We start from the raw sequence: 23,563 nt of genomic DNA on the forward strand, positions 1-23,563 counted from the left end.
CACCTTGGAAGATATTTTTTGCAAAATGGTTCACTTCAACAATGAGCGGGTAGTATAATTTCTGGTTATCTTAAGAAGAGGCTTGATGTTTTCTTTTTTATTAAAACCAAATTGGCTGTGCTATGGGAACCAAGGCATGGATTCAGGCAGTGCTTAATTTGTAAAAGAATGAGTGCTAGTGCCCAAACCTCTGCTCCAGTGGCTTGTTGAAAAATCAGGGTTCCAAATACCAAGGCTGAGTAGTGTCAGGCCTCCTTAATCCACTACCACACTTTACTGTGCTGCTCCTTTATCTCACTCTTGCCAGCCCCTGCTTTTTAATCTTTCTGTCAGTGTTTCTGTTTCTCTCCTCTTCCTCCTTTCCCTTTTGTGTGTTTTACTCTCCCTTGCTTCCGGTAAATATCTGATGAGGATAAATAAGTGCCAGTCCATCAAAATTGAGTGCTGGTGGACTCTTCCTGCAGTCACTGGTTCAGATTAAGCACTGGCTGTAGATATATCCATCTGCCAGTCATTGATGACAAGAAGTAATCAGGAATATTTCTGTTGAGAGATGACGAGCCAGGGTAGCCAGGAGACAGGGAAACTCTGGCACGCCCATCAACAACCATTGCCAAAGACAATAGGTCTCGCCTCTGAGAACTTAGTAGCTTTGGGAATTTTTCAAAAAGTGCTATGACCCAGGCAGCACACATGCACTTTTTATTTGAAAAAGAAACTGGGAAGTGGGTTAGAGAACGAGACACAATGGAGGGAAGGTGGAGTGGACACGCAGAAGACCATGAGAAAGGACACAGACAACAAAGGGTGGGCGGGTGTCACTGTGGCAGAAAGTTTTATGGGCAGAAGGGGATGTGCAGCAAGTTGACAATGGGTGCTGGGGAAGGACACAAGTAATGGAGGGTGGTCAGAGGGGCTGTAGAAGCACACAGACAACAGAGGGCGGACGGGAGGGGATGAGACAGCAAGCTGACAACAGAGGTTTGGTGGGAGTGGTTTGAAAAGCAATCTGACAACAGTGCAGGTGAGGCTGACAACAAAGATTGGCCAGGAGAGGATTGGGAAGCAGATGGACAACAGACGGGTGAGTGAGCATGGCTGGGGAGCTAATGGGCAAGGAGGTGGTGGGGAACAAGAACTGCAAGGGAAGGTGGGCAGAGAGGAAGCAAGAACAGAAACTGACGGAGGAAAATATGTTAATGTCTTGTGTGGAATTATAGGTCTGGTTCTGTGTATTAAATCACAAGGGAATATCCCCATTATCTGGAAGTTCCTGAGCTGAGAAATGCTCCCCAGTTACGTAGGTAGCTCAAGGAAAGAACAATCATATCTTCACCAAGAAACCCGTTTATGAAGCCCACAGACACTTCAGAAGACACAGACCTGTATCAAACCAACTTCGAGCTTGATTAGCCCAAATAGTGTACTGTTTACACTTGCATTTGTATGCTTTCTCATATGCTTCCATTAGCCCCTGTAATATCTGTAATATGCAGGGCTTTAGGCGGGATGAAAAACCGGGGGTTGGGCAATTTAAATGTTGGCAGGCCTTTAGTGTAACAATGAGACTGCTCCATCTCTGCCATAGCTACACCGCTCAAACAGTCTGACAGACTAAAGGCCATTGGAAGTTGACCTTTACATCCGCCCACTTAATTTAGATGGATGGACATGCAGGTCAGTTTTGACTGCCAGAAAAACCCTGGTGGTAAGGGGCAGTGAAAATTGCAAAATGATACCTTTGCCTTGGGAGAGAACTCCCATGGCGGTTAGAGCATTGTTTCTTATTTTCAAAAACAAAATCACGCTTTGAGGTTTTGTTTTTGAAAATAAAAACAAATTGTAACTTTGCCATACAGCTCCATCATGTTTTTCAGAGCCATACAGCAAAGTTACAATACATTGGCAGGAACTGCCTTGACTGCAGTCCGCCCTGAACTTTATGTGGTGTGAAATAGGCTCTATTTAGGATGTAAAACTGAAACAGTTTAAATCGTGTATTATGCGATGTCTTGTATGCAATATAAGTATGGGATAACTGAGAAGTGGCCCTGCGCTCTCACCCACAGTAGAAAGTTTATCCCCCTGACAAAATATTCCACTATACCATAGAAATTTGGGGAGACAAAACTCAAATACTAGAAACTTTTACACAAAAACAAACTAAATACACCCCAAATAATTTATCTGATCAAGAGAATTGTTTTCCCATATAACATTTTCAGCAGTGAAATGCACCAATAATATTACATGCGCATCATAATTGCCCCCATAGTGTTCATAGCATGTATATCATATATTGATTATAGTTGCCAAAATGTATCCATCCACAAGACGTAGCTGAAGTTGCCATCCACTGCAGTTGCCAACACGTGTTTCGCTGAATATCCGCTTCTTCAGTGCAAAATCCATTCAAAAACAGACCAACATAACCATCTTAACTCAGAGAAATTGATTTACAGTCCGCAACAAAACTCATCAACCGAAACTGATAACTCATAAAGGGCCCATACTCTTGTTCAGCTACTCAAATACTGCATCGCAAAGAAACTGTACATATCCATTTCCATATATGACATCTTCAACAATCCAGTGAAATTAGTCCTCCAGAATGTAGACTGGCATTGCTGCACAAACCTGCAAAAAGCGAGTTTAGCCAGTTTGCCGATTGTGAATCAATTACTTTGAGTTAAGATGGTTATGTTGGTCTGTTTTGTTATGTTTATATATATTTATATTTATTTTATTAGTTAATAAAAACCATAAAATGCTCTGTCTCCATAAAATTGCACAAAACATTATTAATACAATAAAACATGACATGATCAGTGCACTGGGCAAGTTAACCCCTCTGAGCTCCGATTACAGATATATAACCTGATTAAAAACATGTTAAAACCATAGCTACATGGTTAACCACCCTACCTCCTTCCGACCTATTTGTCCCCCATTAAGCAGTTTTCAAGCATATGAAAGGTAGTTAAATTCATAGTAATATGGTTCAACTCCCCCAGCGTTGTTCTGTCTGCTAGGGTTTGGGGGGGGGGAGGGTTATTAGAGTGGGAGGGGGCACCTGGCTTTATTTCAAAATATTTTCAAGTCCAATACTTAGCTTTCATAACTTAGGGTTAGGGTGCAATTCGGACCAAGGAGATCATAGCCTTTCTTCTAACCTATTTCTTATGATCAATTGGGTATGGGATAGTTATCTCTTAACTCTGGTATATGCTCTAAGTGATTCATTGCTTACCGAAGTCCCTACGTTTTTGGAGGGGCAATTAGGGAAATAAGTTTCCAGAAATTGGACCAGCCTAATGTTCAATATGGGATTTCTTGCATTAAGTGCCTCAATTAGGGCTTGTCTACAAGAACTGATCCCTAATTCATTGAAATCTTTCTTCAGCATTTGTCTTCTTTGGATAGCCAAAGCTAGGCAGATACAGACCGCGTGCCCTAATATTTGCACGCCAGGTTACATAGGCAGCATTCCTGGTTGTCTCTTTGTGACACCTTCTTCCATTTTGGCATGTGGTCTAGCGTTGTTTCTAGTATTTGACTTTTGTCTCCCCACATTTCTGTGGTACAGTGTCATATGGTCATGATAGTGCTTGGGTTCAGTCTAAATTGTGCAGGGAGAGGTCTTTGTAGATCTGTTTCCCTTTGTGCCCAGAGTTTGATCTATCTGTTGGATGAAGGAAGTGTATAGCCATTTTATCAAGTCCCTAGAATCGCCCATTGTGTATATAATTTGGATTACTGCACGCGTGCTGGGTTCAGCTAGCCTTGTGTACCGCAATACATAAAATTTCTTTTTTAATTTGCTGGTATGTGAGAAATTGGCCTTCGGCCTCATAAGCGTATTAAAATCTAACATCCCTACCTTAGAAAACAGAGTTCAGCTATATCAGCCGCCTACCTCTCCTTCCCACAGGCAGAGCCGCACAGTGGAAGCCATACTGTTTGCACCAGAAGCCCTAGTAGTGGTATAGACGTCGCAGTAGTGTCTATTTAATGAGGAGAGGACTTGTTTCAAGCATGGTAGCGCCATGTGTAATAGAATAGGCAATCGAGTTAAGAAACCCTGTTTGAGATCAAAATAAGTGTTGTAGTGTACCATGTTTTAAATTGCTTCTCTGCAGCCTCGTTTCCAACAGGGAGTGCAAAGACAGCCATTTGCTAAGCCATTGATGACACGCTGCTAAATAGTACATGTTTCAAAGCTGAAATAGTGAAACTGTGCATTAAACTCTACTGAGTGCTGTGGTTGGCGTGGCCCTCTTCAGAGGGTCTCACTCACTCTCATTCTTCCTGTTAGACACTTTTGTGCTTTTTCTGTTAACATCTTTCCGAAATCAGCTACCTGCATATCTCAATCCTGACTCTTCCCTCTTCAGCACGTCTCTCCACTCCTCTCTTTATATACTTCCTTCCCTCTCCTTCACTTCACCACCCCTCAAACACACAACGCACCCACTCACCTGTAAGCTCCGCATTTTCTTTACTTTCACCTTGTCAATATTTTGACAACTGTGCATCTCCTTCACACACATTTGCATAGAATCACAGTTGCAACTGGAATACGGGATCATTGGTTTGAGCTGTCTACAGAGAGGCCAAGGAGTGGATGACCGTGTATTCTGATTCTGTATATCCTTTTTGACCTAGTGACAGCCACTGTGAGAAACTTGCACTGCCTTCAGCCGCAGCTCCAGAGCTCTAAATCATCGTCCATTATAATCACATGGATGCAACTCAGTTCAGCGTATGTGCTACACAAGAGTAATGTGCTTCGGGAAAAAAAACAGCAACCACATCCAAGAAATAACAAAGGCTCTTAGGGAATGGAAAATTAAGTAAAACGTGAAATATAACTGCTAAGAAATTGTTCATTGTTTTTGTCTGTAAAGTTAAGGACATGAATAATAGGACACGATAGGACCCGTTACAATGTTAGCTGTTAATTACTACCGGGTCTGAGACCTGGAGGGACCATGCTCTCTTAAAGGTCTTGTGATTTAATGATCGTAGCGTTTATTCACCAGTTACCAAAGTGTTTTATTTCATTATCTTGAGTACACTTACTCCGAAATGTCAATGCTTATAAAAAACAGAAATGCTGCCTTGAAGCAGAGCTTTATATGTGTATACTTCTGTAGTTATCAAGCGTCCATTAGCATGGCTTTATGACTGAGGTGCTGGTATGACGGAATAGGATTTCTTTAGGAACCGTCATCGTTATACACTCCTGCAATACTTAGTGGGGACCACTATCTACCTTCCATCTTGAAAGATTGTTTCCGCCATAACAACTTAGCTTGATTGTTTACTTTAATGTCCGCAGTTGTCATTTGAACTGGATACCACCCCCTTCCATGGAAACTTGCACCGGGTTTTGACCTATACCCACTACTGAATAACTTTTCAGCATCTTCATCCTTTGACTTAGGCTCTGAGCTTTTCATTGCACCACGCATTGTACCACACAGCACCACTAACCTTCGACCTCTGACTCTGTCTACAGGTATGTGTCTGACCACGGGCTGGCGGGATACCGGGCCATGTGCCAGAACAAGCTCCTGAGGTCCGCTCAGCAGGGGGCAGCTGGTCCTAATGTGTGCCGCGAACACCCACCCACCCTGCTGGAATGGACGGCCAATGAGAGAAAGGGGAAGATGGTGCTGGAGGCCTACACTTTTACCGGTGAGTTTTAGGAGTCTTATCAGGTCAGGTGTCATCCTTCCTGCTCATCCATCCATAATAAACACCCCATTCATGGGTGCACAGTCAGTGCTCTCTGAGCCTCATCTGCCTTACTAATGCCCTCTCGTTTCACCTCTTGTGCTTCACAGAGGAGGTGTACTCAACTGAGGTGGATTCTTGGACAACAGGTGAAGAGTTTGCCTCATGGATCCTCAAATCAAGGTAGTGTGCGAGTCTAAACATGTGCCTAGCCTGACCATGTCCCTGTCAATCTGCTGTACTTGTGTGCCTGCATGGGGCTTGCATGTCTGAGCTTGTAGACAAAGGCTTGAATCAAGAATCCAGTCCAAATTCACATGCGTTGGAAGATTCTTACATCTGCCTTTTTATACAACATTATAACTACCTACAAGCTGTTAGTGATTTAGAAATGGTTTCTTTGGAAAAAAAACTAAATTGAGTACTCTTCTTTGCCGAGTTTGAATTCCCAGTCTGTCTCACACTTGTCTTAAAAAGAATTACCTTTGGCATCTTTCAAATTTGGTGATTTGGCATAGGGTACACTGTCTTTGAAAAAGACAAATTGACTCATGCCTTTAGCCTCATAGCTTAATCCCATTACGACACCTTTCACCTCATAATGTAAAAAAATGAGATATTATATCAACATGAAGAACCACACCGGTGGAAGACTTTGATATCAAAACATTTAACGAAGAAGTAATCTCTCCATTGTCCAGCGTGGCGTTTCCACCCTGTTTTGTAACCCTAATGTACACTTACACATTAATGGTTGATGAGCTGGCAAAGGGCACTGTAGAAGTGTCAAGCATGCTTTAAGTAGATACGTTTATGTTATTGCCAGAAGTGGTGCTTGATAAGACAGCAGGACATCCCCTCCCACTGACGTAGACATTCTGAACCTTTCTGGTATGCACTTCTGTAGCCAGGAATACCATTTCCTAGCCATGGAAAGAAGCTGAGAGGAGTTTGTTTTTTTTGAAACCCTAGAATCTACTTCAACTTTCACATCAATAGCTGTGATTTCCTTGAAAATATTATCGAACTAGCTGAGGATGTCTCTTTGTACCACTGATGTTCCTGTAGACTTGAATCAAGATACATGGGTGCAGCGGGTGAATTCCAGAATATCAGAAGTACTCGCACTCCAGGCGCTTTATGTGACCACTGGGAGGGGATGATGATACAGCATAGTCTATTTCCTAAAAGTATCATTGGTGAAAGAAAGCAAATGGCTTGGCGCCTGGAGTAGAAAATTATGCACCCCAAGATGCCTCATACCTTGTACAACCAACATTTCAACACTTGTGTATGCATGTGAACAAGGGATGTTGTAGAAAATAGACTTTGACATTTCTAATCTGATAATTAGCAGGCACGATGCCATGTAACTAGTGCATTCAGGTTACATTGTACACAAGGGACAATGGCAGGGGCCAAGAGACTGCAGGCACCACTCTTGCCAGAGACCCTTAAGAAAGTCCTCATTTAGATCCCCCCAGATCCAGGCCTATGACATCAGCATACCTATCAATGATGGTGATAAAGGACTTTGAAGAACTACAACAGATAAAAAAAAGGAGCCTGTCCTGTGCCTCCTGGGCAATGGCACCCCTCTTAAGGGGCGATTGCGTTTTTTACGTTCCAGTGAACAAAATATCCCAGACAGAAATGGGAGCTAAGTTCAATTAAATGTACCGTACGAAATATGGTTTAAAATTCAGTTATACCACTGGGGACCAGTCTCGTTAGTAAAACCGTATCATATAGTGGACCATATAATCAGCTCCTGTCGTCAGCTCCAGGAAACAGTTTGGCATTCACTGTGGTTTTACAATGTTTTTCTCGCATTTTCAGTCATCTGAGTATAACATTATGCTTTAAACTTGTGGAGTAAATACCAACTTTACATCCTGATAAACAATATGGGGGTCATTACAACCCTGGCAGCCGGCGGTAAGGTGGCGGTAACACCGCCAACAGGCTGGCGGTGTTCCACCAGCAATTATGACCGTGGCGCAAAAGCCACGGCCATACCGCCGGCCCCTCCAATTTATCTCCAGGTTTCCGCCTGGCGGTCATAATCCCCAGGGCAGCGGTGCAAGCACCACTGCCCTGGGGATTATGAGTCCCCGACCGCCAGCCTGTCCGTGGCAGTAGACACCGCCATGGAAAGGATGGCGGTAAGGGCACTTGGGGTGCCCTTGGGGGCCTCTGCACTGCCCATGCAGTTGGCATGGGCAGTGCAGGGGCCCCCAGGCATAGCCCCGTCGCGCATTTCACTGCCCGAATTTAGGGCAGTGAAATGCGCGGCGGGTGCTACTGCACCCGCTGCACATCAGCATTGCCGCCGGCTCTATTACGAGCCGGCAGCAATGTTGATGTGACATTTCCGCTGGGTCAGCGGATGGTAACACTGTTACCGTCCGCTGGCCCAGCGGAAATGTCATAATAGGGAGCCAGGAATACCGCTGGCAATGGCGGTATTCTGTCTTCCGCAGCCTCGGCTGTCTTCTTGCAAGACCGCCGAGGTTGTAATGACCCCCTATGTCATCATTGTAATACACACATTGGGACACATAGCTGGTGAACAGTCATGACGTCAAAAAGCATGCATGACCACACTTTTCGTTATCTTAGTGGTGAGGGTACACGTACATGCCCTTGCCATATTTACACCCATGGTTTATGGCGTTGTGTCGATTCTCAGCTTGGAACAACAGTGCCTAATAGAGTTGTGCCCCTTTCACAAGATGGCTTGAAGGTCGAGGCATGTCACGGATCTCTGAATAAGTGCGCCCATAAACAGAACATTCCAGCGCCGTAGTGAAAAAGATGCCCTGCAGTTTTCGAAGGCACCAGCGTGCCAACAGAGCATCTTTGTGGTAGTCGCAGTTTTTAAATTATTTTTTATTCCGCATAAACTCCTACAGTTTTGCCATTTCGTAGCACTGTGAAGAACTCGGGGTACAATTGCCAAGTGTAATAATGTTCAATTCACCAACATTAGAAGGGTGAAAGGCTGGGTGTGCCGTGCCGCAATTCAAAATTGTAACCGTTAAGCCACAAAATATGTCAACAGCGGTTTTAGCAGTGTTTTATCCTCGAACTGCCCTTGCTTACTCCCCGTCACATTCATTCCTGATCCGCAGACATACTTTGAATACCTCAGACGGGAAAGCAGTGTTAGTTCCAGGTGTGGGATTCAGTCAGTGTGCATACTGGTCACTGAGTGCACCGCTGCTGTGCGCGTGAGAAGGGAAGGTGTGCATCCTTGCCTCTACCTCCGCCTGGTAGCAGTGCGACGCCAGAACCATGTCCGGAGGCCACACAGCCTCACATGAAGCACCAGCTCGGTTCCCTTTGCCAAGCGTTCACACACACACTGTCCATCAGCAGCGGTAAGGCACCTGCGATTCTTTCAGAGGCGTCTTTTGAAGTGCTGTTAGGAAAGTTTGCCTCGTGTATTCAGAGCAAAGCAGATTTTATTTAGTACCCAATCCAATCTACTATTTGCATGTCTTCCAGAAGCCATCAAGTGCTGCTTGCTGCAAGCTGACATTTTTTCAACAAACGCCTTAAACAGAAGTCTTTGGTTGAGGCTTGGATCGGTCTAGTCTATGACTAGAAAACGAACACTCTCTCTTAGTTTTCAGGTACTTGAAATAGTTGGGGTTCACAGCTTTTGATGAAGAGTAGAGTAGAGTAAAATATATTGTTTAGCTACTTAAGACAATAACAATATAGAATAACTCGTATCAGTCAAATACATGAATTAATCAACTCTTCAAGAAGGCCCCCACTGGCATAATATGAAAATGTGCAAGAAAATCTACATTTGGTTTGCGTTCTTAAATTTCAAAAACACACAATATCTATATATATATATATTTCACATATCAATATAGCCACTAAACCATTCATTTCTTAAGGTCATAATTACATCATGCCAACCAAACACTTTAATCTAAAAATTCAATTAAATTATTTTTTACCTAATCTTTCAAATCAGCTGAAGCTACTCACTTAAAATAAAACATAATAAATATTATCTCTTTAATACATTAAATGTAAACGTAACACTCCTCATTATTAAACAGACCTGAGTGCATAACACTGCTTACTCCTACTATATTCCGACAACTAAAAAAGTATTATTAAAGTGCAGGGATCAAGAAAAGTGCAAACTGCCAGAAAAAGAAAGAAAAGAAAAGCTCCAAGAATGTTAAATTTCCTAGTTATCATGAAGGAAAGTTTCAATTCTATTAAGGACACGGAGGCGAGGATTATGCTTGACTCTGGAACCCATAACCTGAAGTCATGAATCACTAGCAATCGAACAGAATCGAAGAGGAGCAGAGAAAAAAGGTAATTAACTGTACCATCAAGAAAAGAAAACACTGTGTCATACACAGCATACATTGACACCATAGAACATCAAACAGTGTATACTGAGCCTCACGCTGAACTGCCAAACTACTGGGAGGGTGAACAAGTATAGACAAATGTTCTGGAGGGATAATCCTCGCCTCCATGTCCTTAATAGAATTTAAACTTTCCTTCATGATAACTAAGAAATTTTACATTCTGTGTCACGACTGGAGGCTCGGATTATGCTAGTATAAAGCTGATTTATGACAAGAGGAGCTATGCTGGTAATTGGCTTGAAATAGAAAGTTTTAAAGGTCTATTCCGATGACCAATCAGCTGCTCTGAGAATATCTTCTAATTTACCTCCCAGAGAAAAAAAACGCTGAAAGCCATGGCACCCCTAATAGAGTGAGTGTCAAAAGAAGATGTATCAATCCCGGATTCTTGGAGGAACCTATCGAACCCAATGCGCGATGGTTGAAGATGACACAGGTTTAAAGGTTTGCTTGAGAGAGATGAACAATTGAGCTGTCCTAGCCATGCAATACTCTTCGATCATGGTCTCATATGCTCTCAAACAACGGACCACACGTAACTTAGGATGGTGAGGAAAAGAGGGGTAATGGACCACCCTGGTATTGGATTTGGTTTGCCTTGAGATTGTAAAGGAAACTCCTTCCGGAGTGAACATATGTGCCGGGATAGCCAAGGCACGAACATGACACACTTTTGCAAGAGATTAGACATAATAAAATAGCCAACGTACCAGAAATTTCCTTATGAAAGAGGTACTGATTGTTTTGCCAAGACTGGAGGGTTTGTAACACTATATTAACGTTCCAGAGTGTGGAGTATCGCAGCTCCGGAGGGATCAATCACCGATTGTCTCCGAGAAGAATGCACACCAAAGGGTGTTACCCTATTAGGACATCATGAAGGGGAACGTTGCCCACAGAAATAGCAGATCTGCATGCGTTTATTGTACCATATGCCACACCTTTGTCCGCCAATCCAGACAGGAAATTGACCACCTAAACTACATCTGCCCCCACGGGATCCAAATCCTGTCGCAAACACAAACATACACATCTACACCAGGCAGAGCCATATCGCTTGACTGTAGAGTCGGACTATGCTCCTTTGATAAGGGATGCAGCATGTGCCAAAAGGCCTGGGATTTCCCAGTGTCCCCTGTAATCCTACACATCATCTGAGTGAGATTGCCTTCCTGAACCATCGATTGTGAGCTGCCGTGTGGATCCCTCCGCATCTGTGTGGTTTGGGTTAGTCGGATTGGAGAAGCCTTGGAGAGTTCCAGAAGAACTGGAAACCAGGCTTAAGATCTCCAGAGCAGTGTCACAAGGATCCTCTCCGCTTTCTGCAGCCTGACCAAGGTCAACAGTCTAGTTATCACTGAAAAGGGGGGAAATGCATAACCCCGAAACTGGGACCAATTCTGTAGAAAAGCATTGGTCATCTCCGCCAGAGGGTCTGGCTGCCAACTAAAAAATCAGGGTAGTTGGTGGTTGAGGTAGGACGCAAACAGCTCCACTTGACAAGGGCCCCTCCGGGCCAAGATCTGTTGAAAGAGGACTGGATCCAACTGCCAGTTGCTGTAGTCTTTTAGATGACAAGATTGCCAATCTGCAATCTGATTCAGACTCCTTGGAAGATATTTCGCCGTCACCGACAGGTTGTGTTGGCGACAGTAACAGTATATCAGAACCTTGGATTGCGTGCCACCAGACAATTGATATATCTTACTGCAGAGACGTCCATCTTCAGAAGGATGGAACATGACACTCTGTTGGTTGCTAGGCTCTGAATGGCAAAACAGCCTGTCAGGAGCTCCAAACAGTTGATATGGAGAGACTGTTCTTGTTCTGACCACTGACCTCGTTTGGTAATATCTCCACAGCGAGCACCCTATCCCTGCTGACTGGCATCGAACTCTATGACTAGATCCAGAACAGACCTGAAAATTGCTCTGCCATTCCAGGCATGCATGTGATCGAGCCACTAATTAAGCTTTGTGCGAGAGTTCTGGCAGAGGGATAACTCCTTGGTGTACGTTAGGTCTCGTCTGAGATGTAGCCCTGTCTGAGGCGCTGGAGTGCCTGATAGTGTAGGGGCCTGGGAAAAATCGCTTGAATGGACAACGACAGGAGGCCCGCTATCTTGGCAAGGTGGTGTAAAGACATTTTCTCTCTCTCCAGTGTTCTCCGTAGCTCCCTGCGAATCAACACCATTTTCTTCTGGGGAAGACGAAGGAACTGTTGTACCCTGTCTATCTCAAATCCCAGAAAAAGCATTTGTTGGGCCAGGGTGAACTCCAACTTTTGACAGTTCAGGAGGAAACCCAGGTCTTTTAGGAAGGATTTGGTCACATCTACTTGTTGGAGGAGGGTCTCCCTGTTCTGGTGTATAAGAAGAATATCATCTAAATAGACAATGCGTCTGACTCCCCTGGCCCACAGCTATTCCATAACTGGTTTCATCACCTTGGTGAAACACCAAGGTGCTAAGGATAATCCGAAGGGAAGGCATGTGAATTTGTAAACCGGACCACCCCATTCGAATTGAAGGAACTGTCTGTGAGGCAGGAAGATGGGCATGGTAAGATAGGCATCCTTTAGGTGGAGTCTCACTAACCAGTTGTTGAGGAGAAGAATGTCCCTGAGGAGGTGAATATCCTCTATTTTGAAATGGTGATACACCACCCACTTGTTGAAAGACTTCAGGTTGATAATAGGTCGGAAGTCTTTGACCTTTTTCTCAACAAGAAAAATGTTGCCCACAAACCCTCACGGGTGGAACGTCAAGTGGGCTGTTGCACCTTTCCTGAGAAGCTCAGCCACCTTGTGATCCACTACCAGTGAATCTTCCCTTGAAAACCTGTTGGACTGGATTCCCGTAAAGTTGTATGTGAAAACCTTGAACAGTTTGGAGGAACCAAGCATCCCCTGTGATGGATGTCCACTTTTGGGTGAGCCACTGAGGTACCTCCCACCCACGCAAGGGAAAGAAGGGGTACAGCTTACCAGAGGCACCGGCTGATGTGTTGCTTGCTCCACGATATTGCCGTCTGTTGGCACGTCCTCTGCCGCTTCCTCGTGAGGGGTAGAAACCTCTGAAGCACTTCTGATCCTGCCAATGCATGGATCGCTTTGTTTGTGTCTTGTGGTGGTTTGTAAGGGAGTGGCCGGAGGAGCCCAAAAATCTTTTTTAATAGATTGCTGTGCCTTATTGAGAGAGGAAAAGGTATTGACACAGCAGGGAAGCTTCTTAATGAAGGGATCCCCAAAGAGACCCCCTTTTGTGACAGGATCCGCCTCCGTAGAGGCCGGGGTTCAATTTTAATCGAAAGAGTGCGTCTCCTCTCCGTGGAGAGGGCGCAGTTCACATTGCCCAGAAAACACAAGACATGCTGGGCTCATCCGGAATAGGACTGTGGGGTCGAGGAGGTTACCTGACTCAATGGCATCTTCCGCCATATCCAGGATCTTTGTTGGAGGTCCCAGGACATCCAAGACATTATCTTGGCAAGCCCTCCGGGATCGATCAAGACCTTTTTTAGGGTCTTTAATGAATGTGCCGATAAAGGTCGTCATCTTGGAATCAATCTCCGGTGTGGAGGTGACTTTATTGGCCAGAGTGGGTCGTGGGTATTTCACCCTCAGGCGGCCCCACACATCTTGGTCTGTGAGCTTGCCTATCCAGCTGGCAACAAACTGTGCCACGCTTTCTGTGGGAACCCAGTCCACAGAGGAATTGTCTTCAAGGGTAAATACAGGCTGGGTAGCTGCTTGCAGTTCTTAGGCATCCAGGTGTCTTTTCAGAAAGGTCAGGTTTAAGCGCTCGAAAGTGTCAGGAGAGGAAATTAGTGGTTTAACGTCATAGGGTATAGCTGAGTTCGAAGGCCCCTGCGCATTGAGAGGCGGCAGCGGCCTTGGCCCTTCCCTAGCCTGGGGTGTAAAGGAACTTTGGACTGCCAGCTCTAGCAGTTGCTGACTCAGGGGTTGTAAAGTTTTAGCAACCACCTGCTCTAAGGATGCATCAATTACATCCACCAATCCCTCATTATTAGGTCAAAGGGAATGGGTCACTTCCACTGACTCCCAACTTGTATTAGTCTGATTGGCCATGTTAGGTGTAGCGTAACACAGACAAGGAGGAAGAAAGAAACCCCTTGACAGACCTGGCTCAACAACCAGATTTACCTAAGCCAATGCTTATTTGTTATGTGCCAGACAAGTAACACTGGCAAAACAACTCTTGGCTTTACTAAGGATTATTGGCAAGAAAAGGGGAAAAAAAATTAACAGCTGCCCTCTAACTAAAAATGGGCAGAGAAAACACGAGCTCCGCAGAGGAAAACGGCTTATCTGAAGCGTGTAATGGGCTTAGAGAAGAAAGGAGGTCAATTCTGTGGGCTGGCACATGATTGCTGCTGAAAATGGAAGGAATCAGCAGCGATGCGTCAGCCCAGGAATTCAGGGAATGTATGGAATGTGAGAAGAGCGCGCATCTTGTTTCTTGGAGCTGCGTGCCTCCCACGCCCTTAGACAGTCCTCGAATAACCCCGCAGTTGACTGATAGCCCCTGTCAAGAGCGGTGTACTTCAAAAGTGGTGCGCTCCCTAGGGGCCGTCGCATCAGGGAAGGGAAAATGCCCGAGGCACTCCAACAGTCTCGATGAAGCTGCGGGTCACTCAGAGCAACAGGTCGCTGATGTTCCGAGGGCATCGGCCCCCGAAAGCGTGATAGGGATCACAGCTATTATAACAGAAAGCGAGAAATAATAGCAAAGCACACCGTACAATAGAGTTTAGATTAAAACGTGCAATAAAAATTATAACACTGTGAAAGGGCACCCAGTTACATGTATGGAAGCGGTTTGAAATACAAAAACGCGTAAAAAAGGAGAAAGGCCCTGTTAGACCGGACATCCTTAGGGTGGTCATCCCCCAACTTTTTGCCTGCCTCCCTCCACATTTCTGACACTGCTTTTTCTGGTTTTAGGACTCTGCGCACTTTACTACTGCTAACCAGTGCTAAAGTGCATATGCCCTCTTTCTTAAACATGGTAACATTGGCTCATACCCAATTATATTTAATTTATCTATAAGTCCCTAGTAAAGTACACTACATGTGCTCAGAGCCTGTAAATAAATGCTACTAGTGAACCTGCAGCACTGATTGAGCCCCTCACCATGTCACAGGCTTGCCATTACAAGGCCTGTGTGTGCAGTTTACGGCCACTTTGACTTGGCATTTAAAAGTATTTGCCAAGCCCTAAACTCACCTTTTTCTACATATAAGTTACCCTTAAGGTAGGCCCTAGGTAACCCACAGGGCAGGGTGCTGTGTAGGTAAAAAGCAGGACATAGACCTGTGTGTTTTATATGTCCTGGTAGTGGAAAACTCCTAAATCCGTTTTCCACTGCTGTGAGACCTGCACCTTTCATAGGCTAACATTAGGGCTGCCCTCATATACTGTTTGATGGTAGATTCTGATCAGAAAGGGGTAAACAGGTCATGTTTGGTATGGCCAGAATGGTAATAGACAATCCTGCTTATTGGCGAGGTTGGATTTTACATTACTATTTAAGAAATGCCACTTTCAGAAAGTGAGCATTTCTCTGCACTTAAAATCCATCTGTGCCTTCCAGCCTGTCTCCAGTCCACGTCTGGGTTAGGCTGGTTGACAGCTCCCTTGTGCATTTCACCGAGACAACCACAAACACAGGATACTCAGTCACACCTGCACTCATCTGCATACTGAATGGGTATTCCTGGGCTGGAATGGTCGAGGGGCTTGACACTTACATTTCAAATGCTGGTGGCATGCCCTCGCACAATGGACTGAAAGGGGACCTTGTGCACGTCAAAACCACTCTTTAAAGTCTCCCCCACTTCAAAGGTATTTTTCGGTATATAAACTGGTTCCCTGAACCCACCAGCTCAGACACTTCCTGGGACAGACACTCTGAACCAGATCCTGCAACCTGTCAAGAGGAGCGGCCTGGCTGCCCAAATGACTCACCTGGACTGCTTTGCTGTGTAGGGCTGCTGCCTTGCTGTTGCCCTGCTGCATTGTTGGCCTCCCACTCTGCTGAGAAGTGCTCTCCAAGGGCTTGAATTGAGCTTGCCTCCTGTTCCTGAAGTCTCAGGGCCATAAAGACTTCTCCTCTTCAAGGAAACTTCTTGTGCGGCGAAAATCGATGCACAGCTGGAATCGACGCACAGCCTACCCCGTGGTGAGAAAATCTCTGCATTGCCCAACCGGAACAAAGCATCCCGGCTCCCCGAGTGGAGATCGACGCAGCGCCTGCGTAACTTTGACGCACAGCCATACTGGATCGATGCATCGCCGAGCTGGAATGACGCAGCTCGACTTCCTATGTGAGGAATCGACGCAGCGCCTGCAGTGCGACAGAAACTCCAATGCATCGCCACACCGTATTGACGCGGCACCTGTGACTTCGCTCCGCACACCCAGGATTTCCACACATCGTCCCAGGGCATCAAAAGACCCCGCGTCGCAGTGAGGATCCAAGACTGCACGCCGGAAATTGACGCAAAGCCCTTGCAGCGTGGGAAGAATCAACGCATTGTCTGTGTGCATCAGGAAATCCACTGCACACCTTCCTTTTTCCACGTATCGCCTCCTCTGTGGTCTTCGTGCGTGTAATTTTGACACAAATCAGGTACTTTGTGCACACAAGAGACAATTGTTGATTTTTAAGAACTTAAGACTCTTCTTATCATTGCAAAAATGATATTTCAACTTGTTCTTATCAAATCTTGATTGTTTTGAACTTAAATTAATCAGATAAACATCTTATATTTTCTAAACCTTTGTGGTGTATTTTTGTGGTGTTTTAACTGTGTTATTGCATGATTTATTGCACAAATACTTTACATATTGCCTTATAAGTTAAACCTGAGTGCTCAGATCTAAGCTACTAGAGGGTGGGCACAGGATAATTTGGATTGTGTGTAACTTACCCTGACTTGGATTGTGGTCCTTGCTTGGACAAGGGTGTATACCTCTGCAAACTAGAGACCCCATTTCTAATATTGGTGATCAGCGGTGAGATTCGGACTTGTGTTTGTGCAGTAACACACAATAGCTACGTGTACACTACCTACCCACAGTTAAAGGTCAACTTGATTTTTATTCTCTTTTTCTGCAATTTTGTTTCTTTGCTTGACATTTTAACTTAATCCTCAAACAACATGTCTCTGGCTGGGTCTCAAGGAGGAGCTGGAGAGTTTGACCTAGCCAAGCTCGAGACATACACTGTCAGCGAGCTTAAAGGGTTCTGCAAGGGGATGGGAGTACCTACCCGTGGTGCCTCCAAGAAGGAGGAGTACCAAAAGGCACTGAGAGCCTGGGCAGAAGTCCGTTCACAAGAGAATGTTGAATTTTTGGAGCAACAGGAATGCTCTACAGAGAATTTGCCACCAGTAGTGGGGGATGTCACCCCTGGAATTGTGCCCCCTGCTAAACCAGTTATCAGTATCTTTAGTTATGACCTGACCACAGAGGAAAGGAGGGAGGAGAGAGAGTTCCACCTGCAAATAGCAAGATTAAATATGGAGGCTGAAGACAGGAAAGCTCAGAGAGAGGCAAAGGAGAGGAGAACCGAGGCTCCAGCTGAGAGAGCCTTGGCTGAAAAGAAACTACTTCTGGCTCATGAACTGAGTCTAAAGAAACTGGACCTCAAGTCTAGGCAGTCTGAGTCTAGCATTGATGGTGGCAGCATACATGCAGGACCTGCTGGAGAAAAGAAGGTTTGTATGCCCAAAGACGTGGTGCCAGGTTATGTGGTGGGAGATGACATTGACAAATGGTTTGCTGCATATGAAGTTGCACTAAGGCCCGATGGGATTTCTGAAGATCAATGGGTGGTGCGGGTCTGTGGAAACATGTTCCAGTTATTGGGAGTGAGACCCAAAGGATCAGAACACATACCTGCTCATTAAAGCCATTCCAGTTGCCAGGTTTGGGCTGACCCCTAAGAAGTACCGTCAGAGCTTCGGGGACAGCAACAAACTCTCCACACAAACTTGGGTAGAGTTTTTTTATTTTTCCAGTGAGGCACTGAATGGATGGGTGCAGGGGAGTAAAGTGAATGAAAATGTGGGGTTGTATAACTTGATCCTGAGAGAGCATATGTTCAGTGTTTGCTTTACATAGTTGTGCCAGCACTTGATTGACAGTAAGCTGACTTATCCTAGGAAGCTTGATGAGGAGGCGGACCTCTGGGCTGACACCAGAGTGTCCAAAAAGGTATCTGGGGGGGACACCCACAAAGGTGGTCAGGGTTCCCATCAGAAGAAAGGGGGGAGAAAAACTTAAAAATAATGAGTTTTCAAAAGGCCCCCAAAATAATTCCCAGGGGGTGGTGGTAGCCAATCCCAACCTGATTCTGAAAAGAAGCTGGGGTTCTTTGACAAAAAGAAAGGGAGGTGTGTACCCCAATGCTTAGAGTGCACCAAGTATGGTCATTACATGGGCAACTCCAAGTGTCCAAAGAGGGCACAGCCCCGCACTGGAGGTCAGACGCCTGGGTTGGCTAGCATAGAGCTCGGGGAGGAGGTAGTCCCAGATAGCTTTGGGGAGCAGATAGAGGTAACACTAGTGTCCCTGGGAGAAAAAGCCCACAAGCCTGCTAATACTTCCAAGTATAGGCAGTGGGTCACCATTAATGGGCAAAGGGTGGAGGGTTTGCGTGACACAGGGGCCAGCATGACTTCTGTCCGGGGTCAGCTGGTGTCAGCAGAGCAGGTCATCCCCAATACATTCCACCAGGTCATAATTGCTGACAATTGTGAGAGTCACCTACTGGTGGCTCTGGTTTCCTTTGAGTCAGGGGGGGGGTCTCTGGCACTCTGAAGGTAGCTATGCCTGTAGATTGTCTGTTAGGCAACAACCTTGAGCACACTACCTGGAAGTAGGTAGAGCTCAGGTCTCACCTGAATATGTTAGGTTTGCCTGAGTGGGTCTGCATGACCACAAGGACCATTGCTGTCCGTGAAGGGAGTTAAGGGCGTCTTGAGCCTGGAACAATGACCCAGACAGCTGCAAAGGAGAGGGGCAAGGGGTGCGGGAAACCGGTCCCAGAAGTTTCCGTGGTGGTTGACAGGGTCCCTGAGGAGGAGGTCCTTGAGATAAATGGGGAGGACATTGCTGCCCTGGGTAACCTGCCTGAGCTTGCTGACTGGCAAGTTGAGGGGGAGCCAACCAGGGAGGAATTCTGGAAAGGAAAAGGATTGCCCCACTCTTGAGGGTCTAAGGCAGCAGGCCTCAGCTCAAGCAGCAGGTGAAGCCTCTGGCGATCACCATATCTATTGAGAGAATAATCTCCTCTACAGTGAGCCTAAGGTACCGGAAGCTGAGGCAGCACATGTGCTGGTGGTCCCCCAGTGCTACCGCCCTTCTTACTGGGTCTGCCTCATGACATCCCCCTGGTGGGACATTTGGGGCAAGACAAGATCTTCTCCAGGCTTATCACCCACTTTTACCGGCCCGAATGCAGACAGGCTCAGATGCTTTCTGTAGGTCCTCCCCAACCTGCCAGGCTAATGGTAAGGTGGGAAAAGGCTCAAGTCTCCCTGATCCCACTCCCCGTCATTGGGACCCCCTTTGAAAGACTGGGCATCAACGTCATTGGCCCCTTGGACCCCAAAACTGCCCTAGGCAACAGGTTTATCCTGGTTTTGATGGAACAAGCCACCCACTACCCAGAGGCAATCTTTCTGAGCACAGTGACTGCACCAGTGGTGACCAGAGCTCTAATGGGGATATTTATCCGTGTGGGATTCCCAAAGGAGATTATATCTAAGAGAGGCACAAACTTCATGTCTGCGTACATGAAGTCCATGTGGAATGCATGTGGGGTGACCTACCGGTTCTCCACCCCTTACCATCCTCAATCCAATGGTCTTGTAGAAAGGTTCAACAAGACCCTGAAAGTCATGATCACAGGCCTCCTTGAGGCCATGGGACGTGAGTGGGACATCCTCTTGCCATGTCTTCTCTTTGCTTATAGAGAGGTGCCCCAGAAAGGGGTGGGTTTCAGCCCCTTTGAACTTCTCTTTGGTACCCTGTCAGGGGACCCCTAAGCATAGTGAAAGAGGGGTGGGAGAAAGCTCCCAGGCCCCCCGAGGATGTGGTTAGGTACATGCTGGCCCTCCACAACCAGATGCAACGCTTCTGGAAGAAGGCCAAGAGCAACCTTGAGGCCTGTCAAGAGGTGATAAAGTGATGGTATGACCAGAAGGCCACCCTTGTAAATTCTCAGCTGGAGACAAAGTTTGGGTAATAGAGCCAGTAGAGCCTAGAGCTCTCCAGGACCGCTGGACTGGCCCATTTGAGATCAAGGAGCGGAAGGGGGAGTCCACTTAGTGGGCCTCTAGTCCCCTAGAAGCCCCTAAGGGTGCTCCATCAGAGCCGACTGAAGCCTCATTTTGAGAGGTCTGAGGTCAGCATGCTTCTGGTGACAAATAAGGGCATGGAAGAGGAGAGGAAACCTCTCCCCGACTTCCTCTCTGCCAAGGAATGTGATGGGTCAGTGGAGGGTGTCAATCTCTCTGACTCCCTGACCCTAGATCAGAGAGGGGACTGGTACCAGTTATTGGAACAGTTCTCTTCCCTGTTCTTCCTCACCCATGGACTCACACACGTGTGTGTCCATGACATTGACACAGGAGACAGTCCCCCTGTAAAGAACAAAATTTACAGAGTGTCAGACAAGGTGAGGGCTAGCATCAAGGAGGAAGTTGCCAGGGTGCTGACTCTTGGGGTATTTGAGAAGTCCAGCAGTCCCTGGTCCAGCCTGGTGGTGTTGGTTCCCAAGGCTGCCGCTCCCAGTGCCAAGCCAGAGCTTAGGTTCTGCGTGGACTACTGGGGTCTCAACTCTGTCACAAAGACAGACGCTCACCGCATCCCCCGAGCTGATGAGCTCAAAGGCTTGCTAGGGGCTGCCAAGTTCCTCAGTACCTTTGATCTCATGTCAGGGTACTGGCAGATCGCCTTAACTGAGGGGGCTATAGATAGATCTGCTTTTTCTACTCCTGAGGGTCACTACCAATTAAGAGTAATGCCCTTTGGACTGAAAAATGCCCCCACTACCTTCCAACGGTTGGTTCACGGGGCCCTAGCTGGCAAGGATGCATTCTGCACAGCCTATCTAGACGACATTGCTATCTGTAGTTCCAGCTGGGAGGAACACCTGCTCCACCTCAAGGAGGTGCTTCAGGCCCTGCAACAGGCAGGCCTCACCATCAAAGCCAGTAACTTCCAGATTGGGCAGAGTTGCGTGGTGTACTTGGAACACCTAGTAGGTGGTGGCAAGGTGCAACCCCTCCAGGCCAAGATTGAGACGATCAAGACCTGGTAACCACCTAGAACCCAGACAGAGGTGAGAGCCTTCTTGGGCCTCACCGGGTATTACTGCAGATTTGTTAAGGGCTATGGCACTATAGTGGCCCCCTTAACAGAACTCATATCCAAGAAACATCCTAGGTTGGTGAATTGGACAGAGGCTCGCCAGAAAGCCTTTGAGTCCCTGAAGGAAGCATGTGCACGGCACTAGTGCTCAAGGCCCCTGACTACTCCAAAGAATTCATCGTTCAGATGGACGCTTCAGAGCATGGCATAGGGGCGGTTCTAGTACAGCTGAATGAGGAGGGTTTAGACCAACAGGTAGTCTTTATTAGCCGAAGACTATTACCATGGGAACAGAGGTGGAGTACTATTGAAAGAAGCATTTGCTGTGGTCTGGTCACTGAAGAAGCTGAGACCGTACCTGTTTGGGACTCACTTGTGGGTTCAGACAGACCACATGCCCCTCAGGTGGCTCATGCAGATGAGGGGTGAAAATGCTAAACACTTGAGGTGGTCCATTTCCCTACAGGGGATGGACTTTCCGGTGGTGCATCGCCGGGGTACTGACCACGCCAATGCTGAGGGTCTCTGCCGATACTTCCACCTTAGCAATGAGAGCTCCCATCCCAAGGGGTTGGGTAAGCTCTTCCTACTTTCAGCTGGGGGGGACACATGTTAGATCTTACCTCCTTAGGGTGGTCATACCCCAACTTTTTGCCTGCCTCCCTTCACTTTTCTGACACTGTCTTTGCTGGTTTCAGGACTTTGCGCACTTTACACTGCTAACCAGTGATCTATGCAGCTCCTGAGGAGAGAAGAGCCACACGGCCGGTCATCGTTGCTGTTGGTGCCTGCAGATGCAAGGGAGTGACTCCTTCACTCCAAGGGAGATTCGTTCTTACATCTTGGGCAGGCTGAAGACTGGCTGCCCTAAAATGGCTTCCCAGCACTTACGAAGTCCAGTGTAATGGAGATGGAGTTCGTAGGGGCACCGCTGCTCATGAAGGGGTACCCTCACACACAGGTACCTGCACCCTGCCCTTTTGGCTAGGCGGACCTACCATAGGGGTCACTTACAGTGACCTGCAGTGAAAGGGTGCATGGCAGGCCTGCAGACACATTTTTGCATGGGCTTCCATGGGTGGCATAATACATGTTGCAGCCCATGAGGAACTCCTGGTGCCCAAATGCCATAGGTGCCTAAGTACCATATACTAGGGACTTATATGGGGCACCATAATGCCAATTGTGGGGTGTGCAAAGCCCCCAAGCAACCACATTTAGTAACCCACTTAGACATGCCACAATTGCATTCTGACATTTCCTAATCCCTAGCATGCGAAAGACGGGAACCAGCTAATAACGTCTGTGAGGAAATGCCTTCTTGGTATGGTTACCCCCTAACTGTTTGCCTTTGCTGATGCTAAGTTATGATTTGAAAGTGTGCTGGGACCCTGCTAACCAGGCCCCAGCACCAGTATTCTTTCCCTAAACTGTACCTTTGTCTCCACAATTGGCACAACCCTGGCACTCAGGTAAGTCCCTTGTAACTGGTACCCCTGGTGCCAAGGGCCCTGATGCCACGGAAGGTCTCTAAGGGCTGCAGCATGTCTTATGCCACACTAGGGACCCCTCACTCAGCACATGCACACTGCTTCACAGCTTGTGTGTGCTGGTGTGGAGAAAATGACTAAGTCGACATGGCACTCCTCTCAGAGTTCCCTGCCAACCTGGAGTAAGCCTTTGAGTGTGTGTTTCTCATTTATTGCCTGTGTGTGCTTAATACTACCCTCTGATAAGCCTACTGCTCGACCACACTACCACAAAATAGAGCATTAGAATTATCTATTTTTGCCACTATCTTACCTCTAAGGGGAACCCTTGGACTCTGTGCAAACTATTTTTTACTTTAAAATAGTATATACAGAGGCAGCTCAAGTTGATTAAGAAGTATGGCAGATCTCTTTCCTGTTACGTCCTTAATTGTGCCTGATGTGATTTCTGGTATGGACCAGGCTACATCTTCCTCTTGAACCCAAATTGATGGCTAGGCAGAGTCAAGAAGAAACATGTT

General features: G+C 46.5%; 1 protein-coding gene across 1 annotated transcript in view; it reads left to right on the forward strand.

Annotated features, from left to right (window-relative positions):
* Positions 1-23,563, forward strand: part of LOC138246014 (unconventional myosin-XVB-like) — a 794,810-nt gene that overhangs the window by 222,392 nt on the left and 548,855 nt on the right. The window contains exons 7-8 of the mRNA XM_069200161.1: positions 5,522-5,700; positions 5,850-5,922. Coding sequence (XP_069056262.1) covers positions 5,522-5,700; positions 5,850-5,922 — 252 coding nt within the window. The remainder of the gene's footprint in view (positions 1-5,521; positions 5,701-5,849; positions 5,923-23,563) is intronic.

The sequence above is a fragment of the Pleurodeles waltl genome, chromosome 7, assembly GCF_031143425.1.
Source record: "Pleurodeles waltl isolate 20211129_DDA chromosome 7, aPleWal1.hap1.20221129, whole genome shotgun sequence".
NCBI lineage: Eukaryota > Metazoa > Chordata > Amphibia > Caudata > Salamandridae > Pleurodeles > Pleurodeles waltl.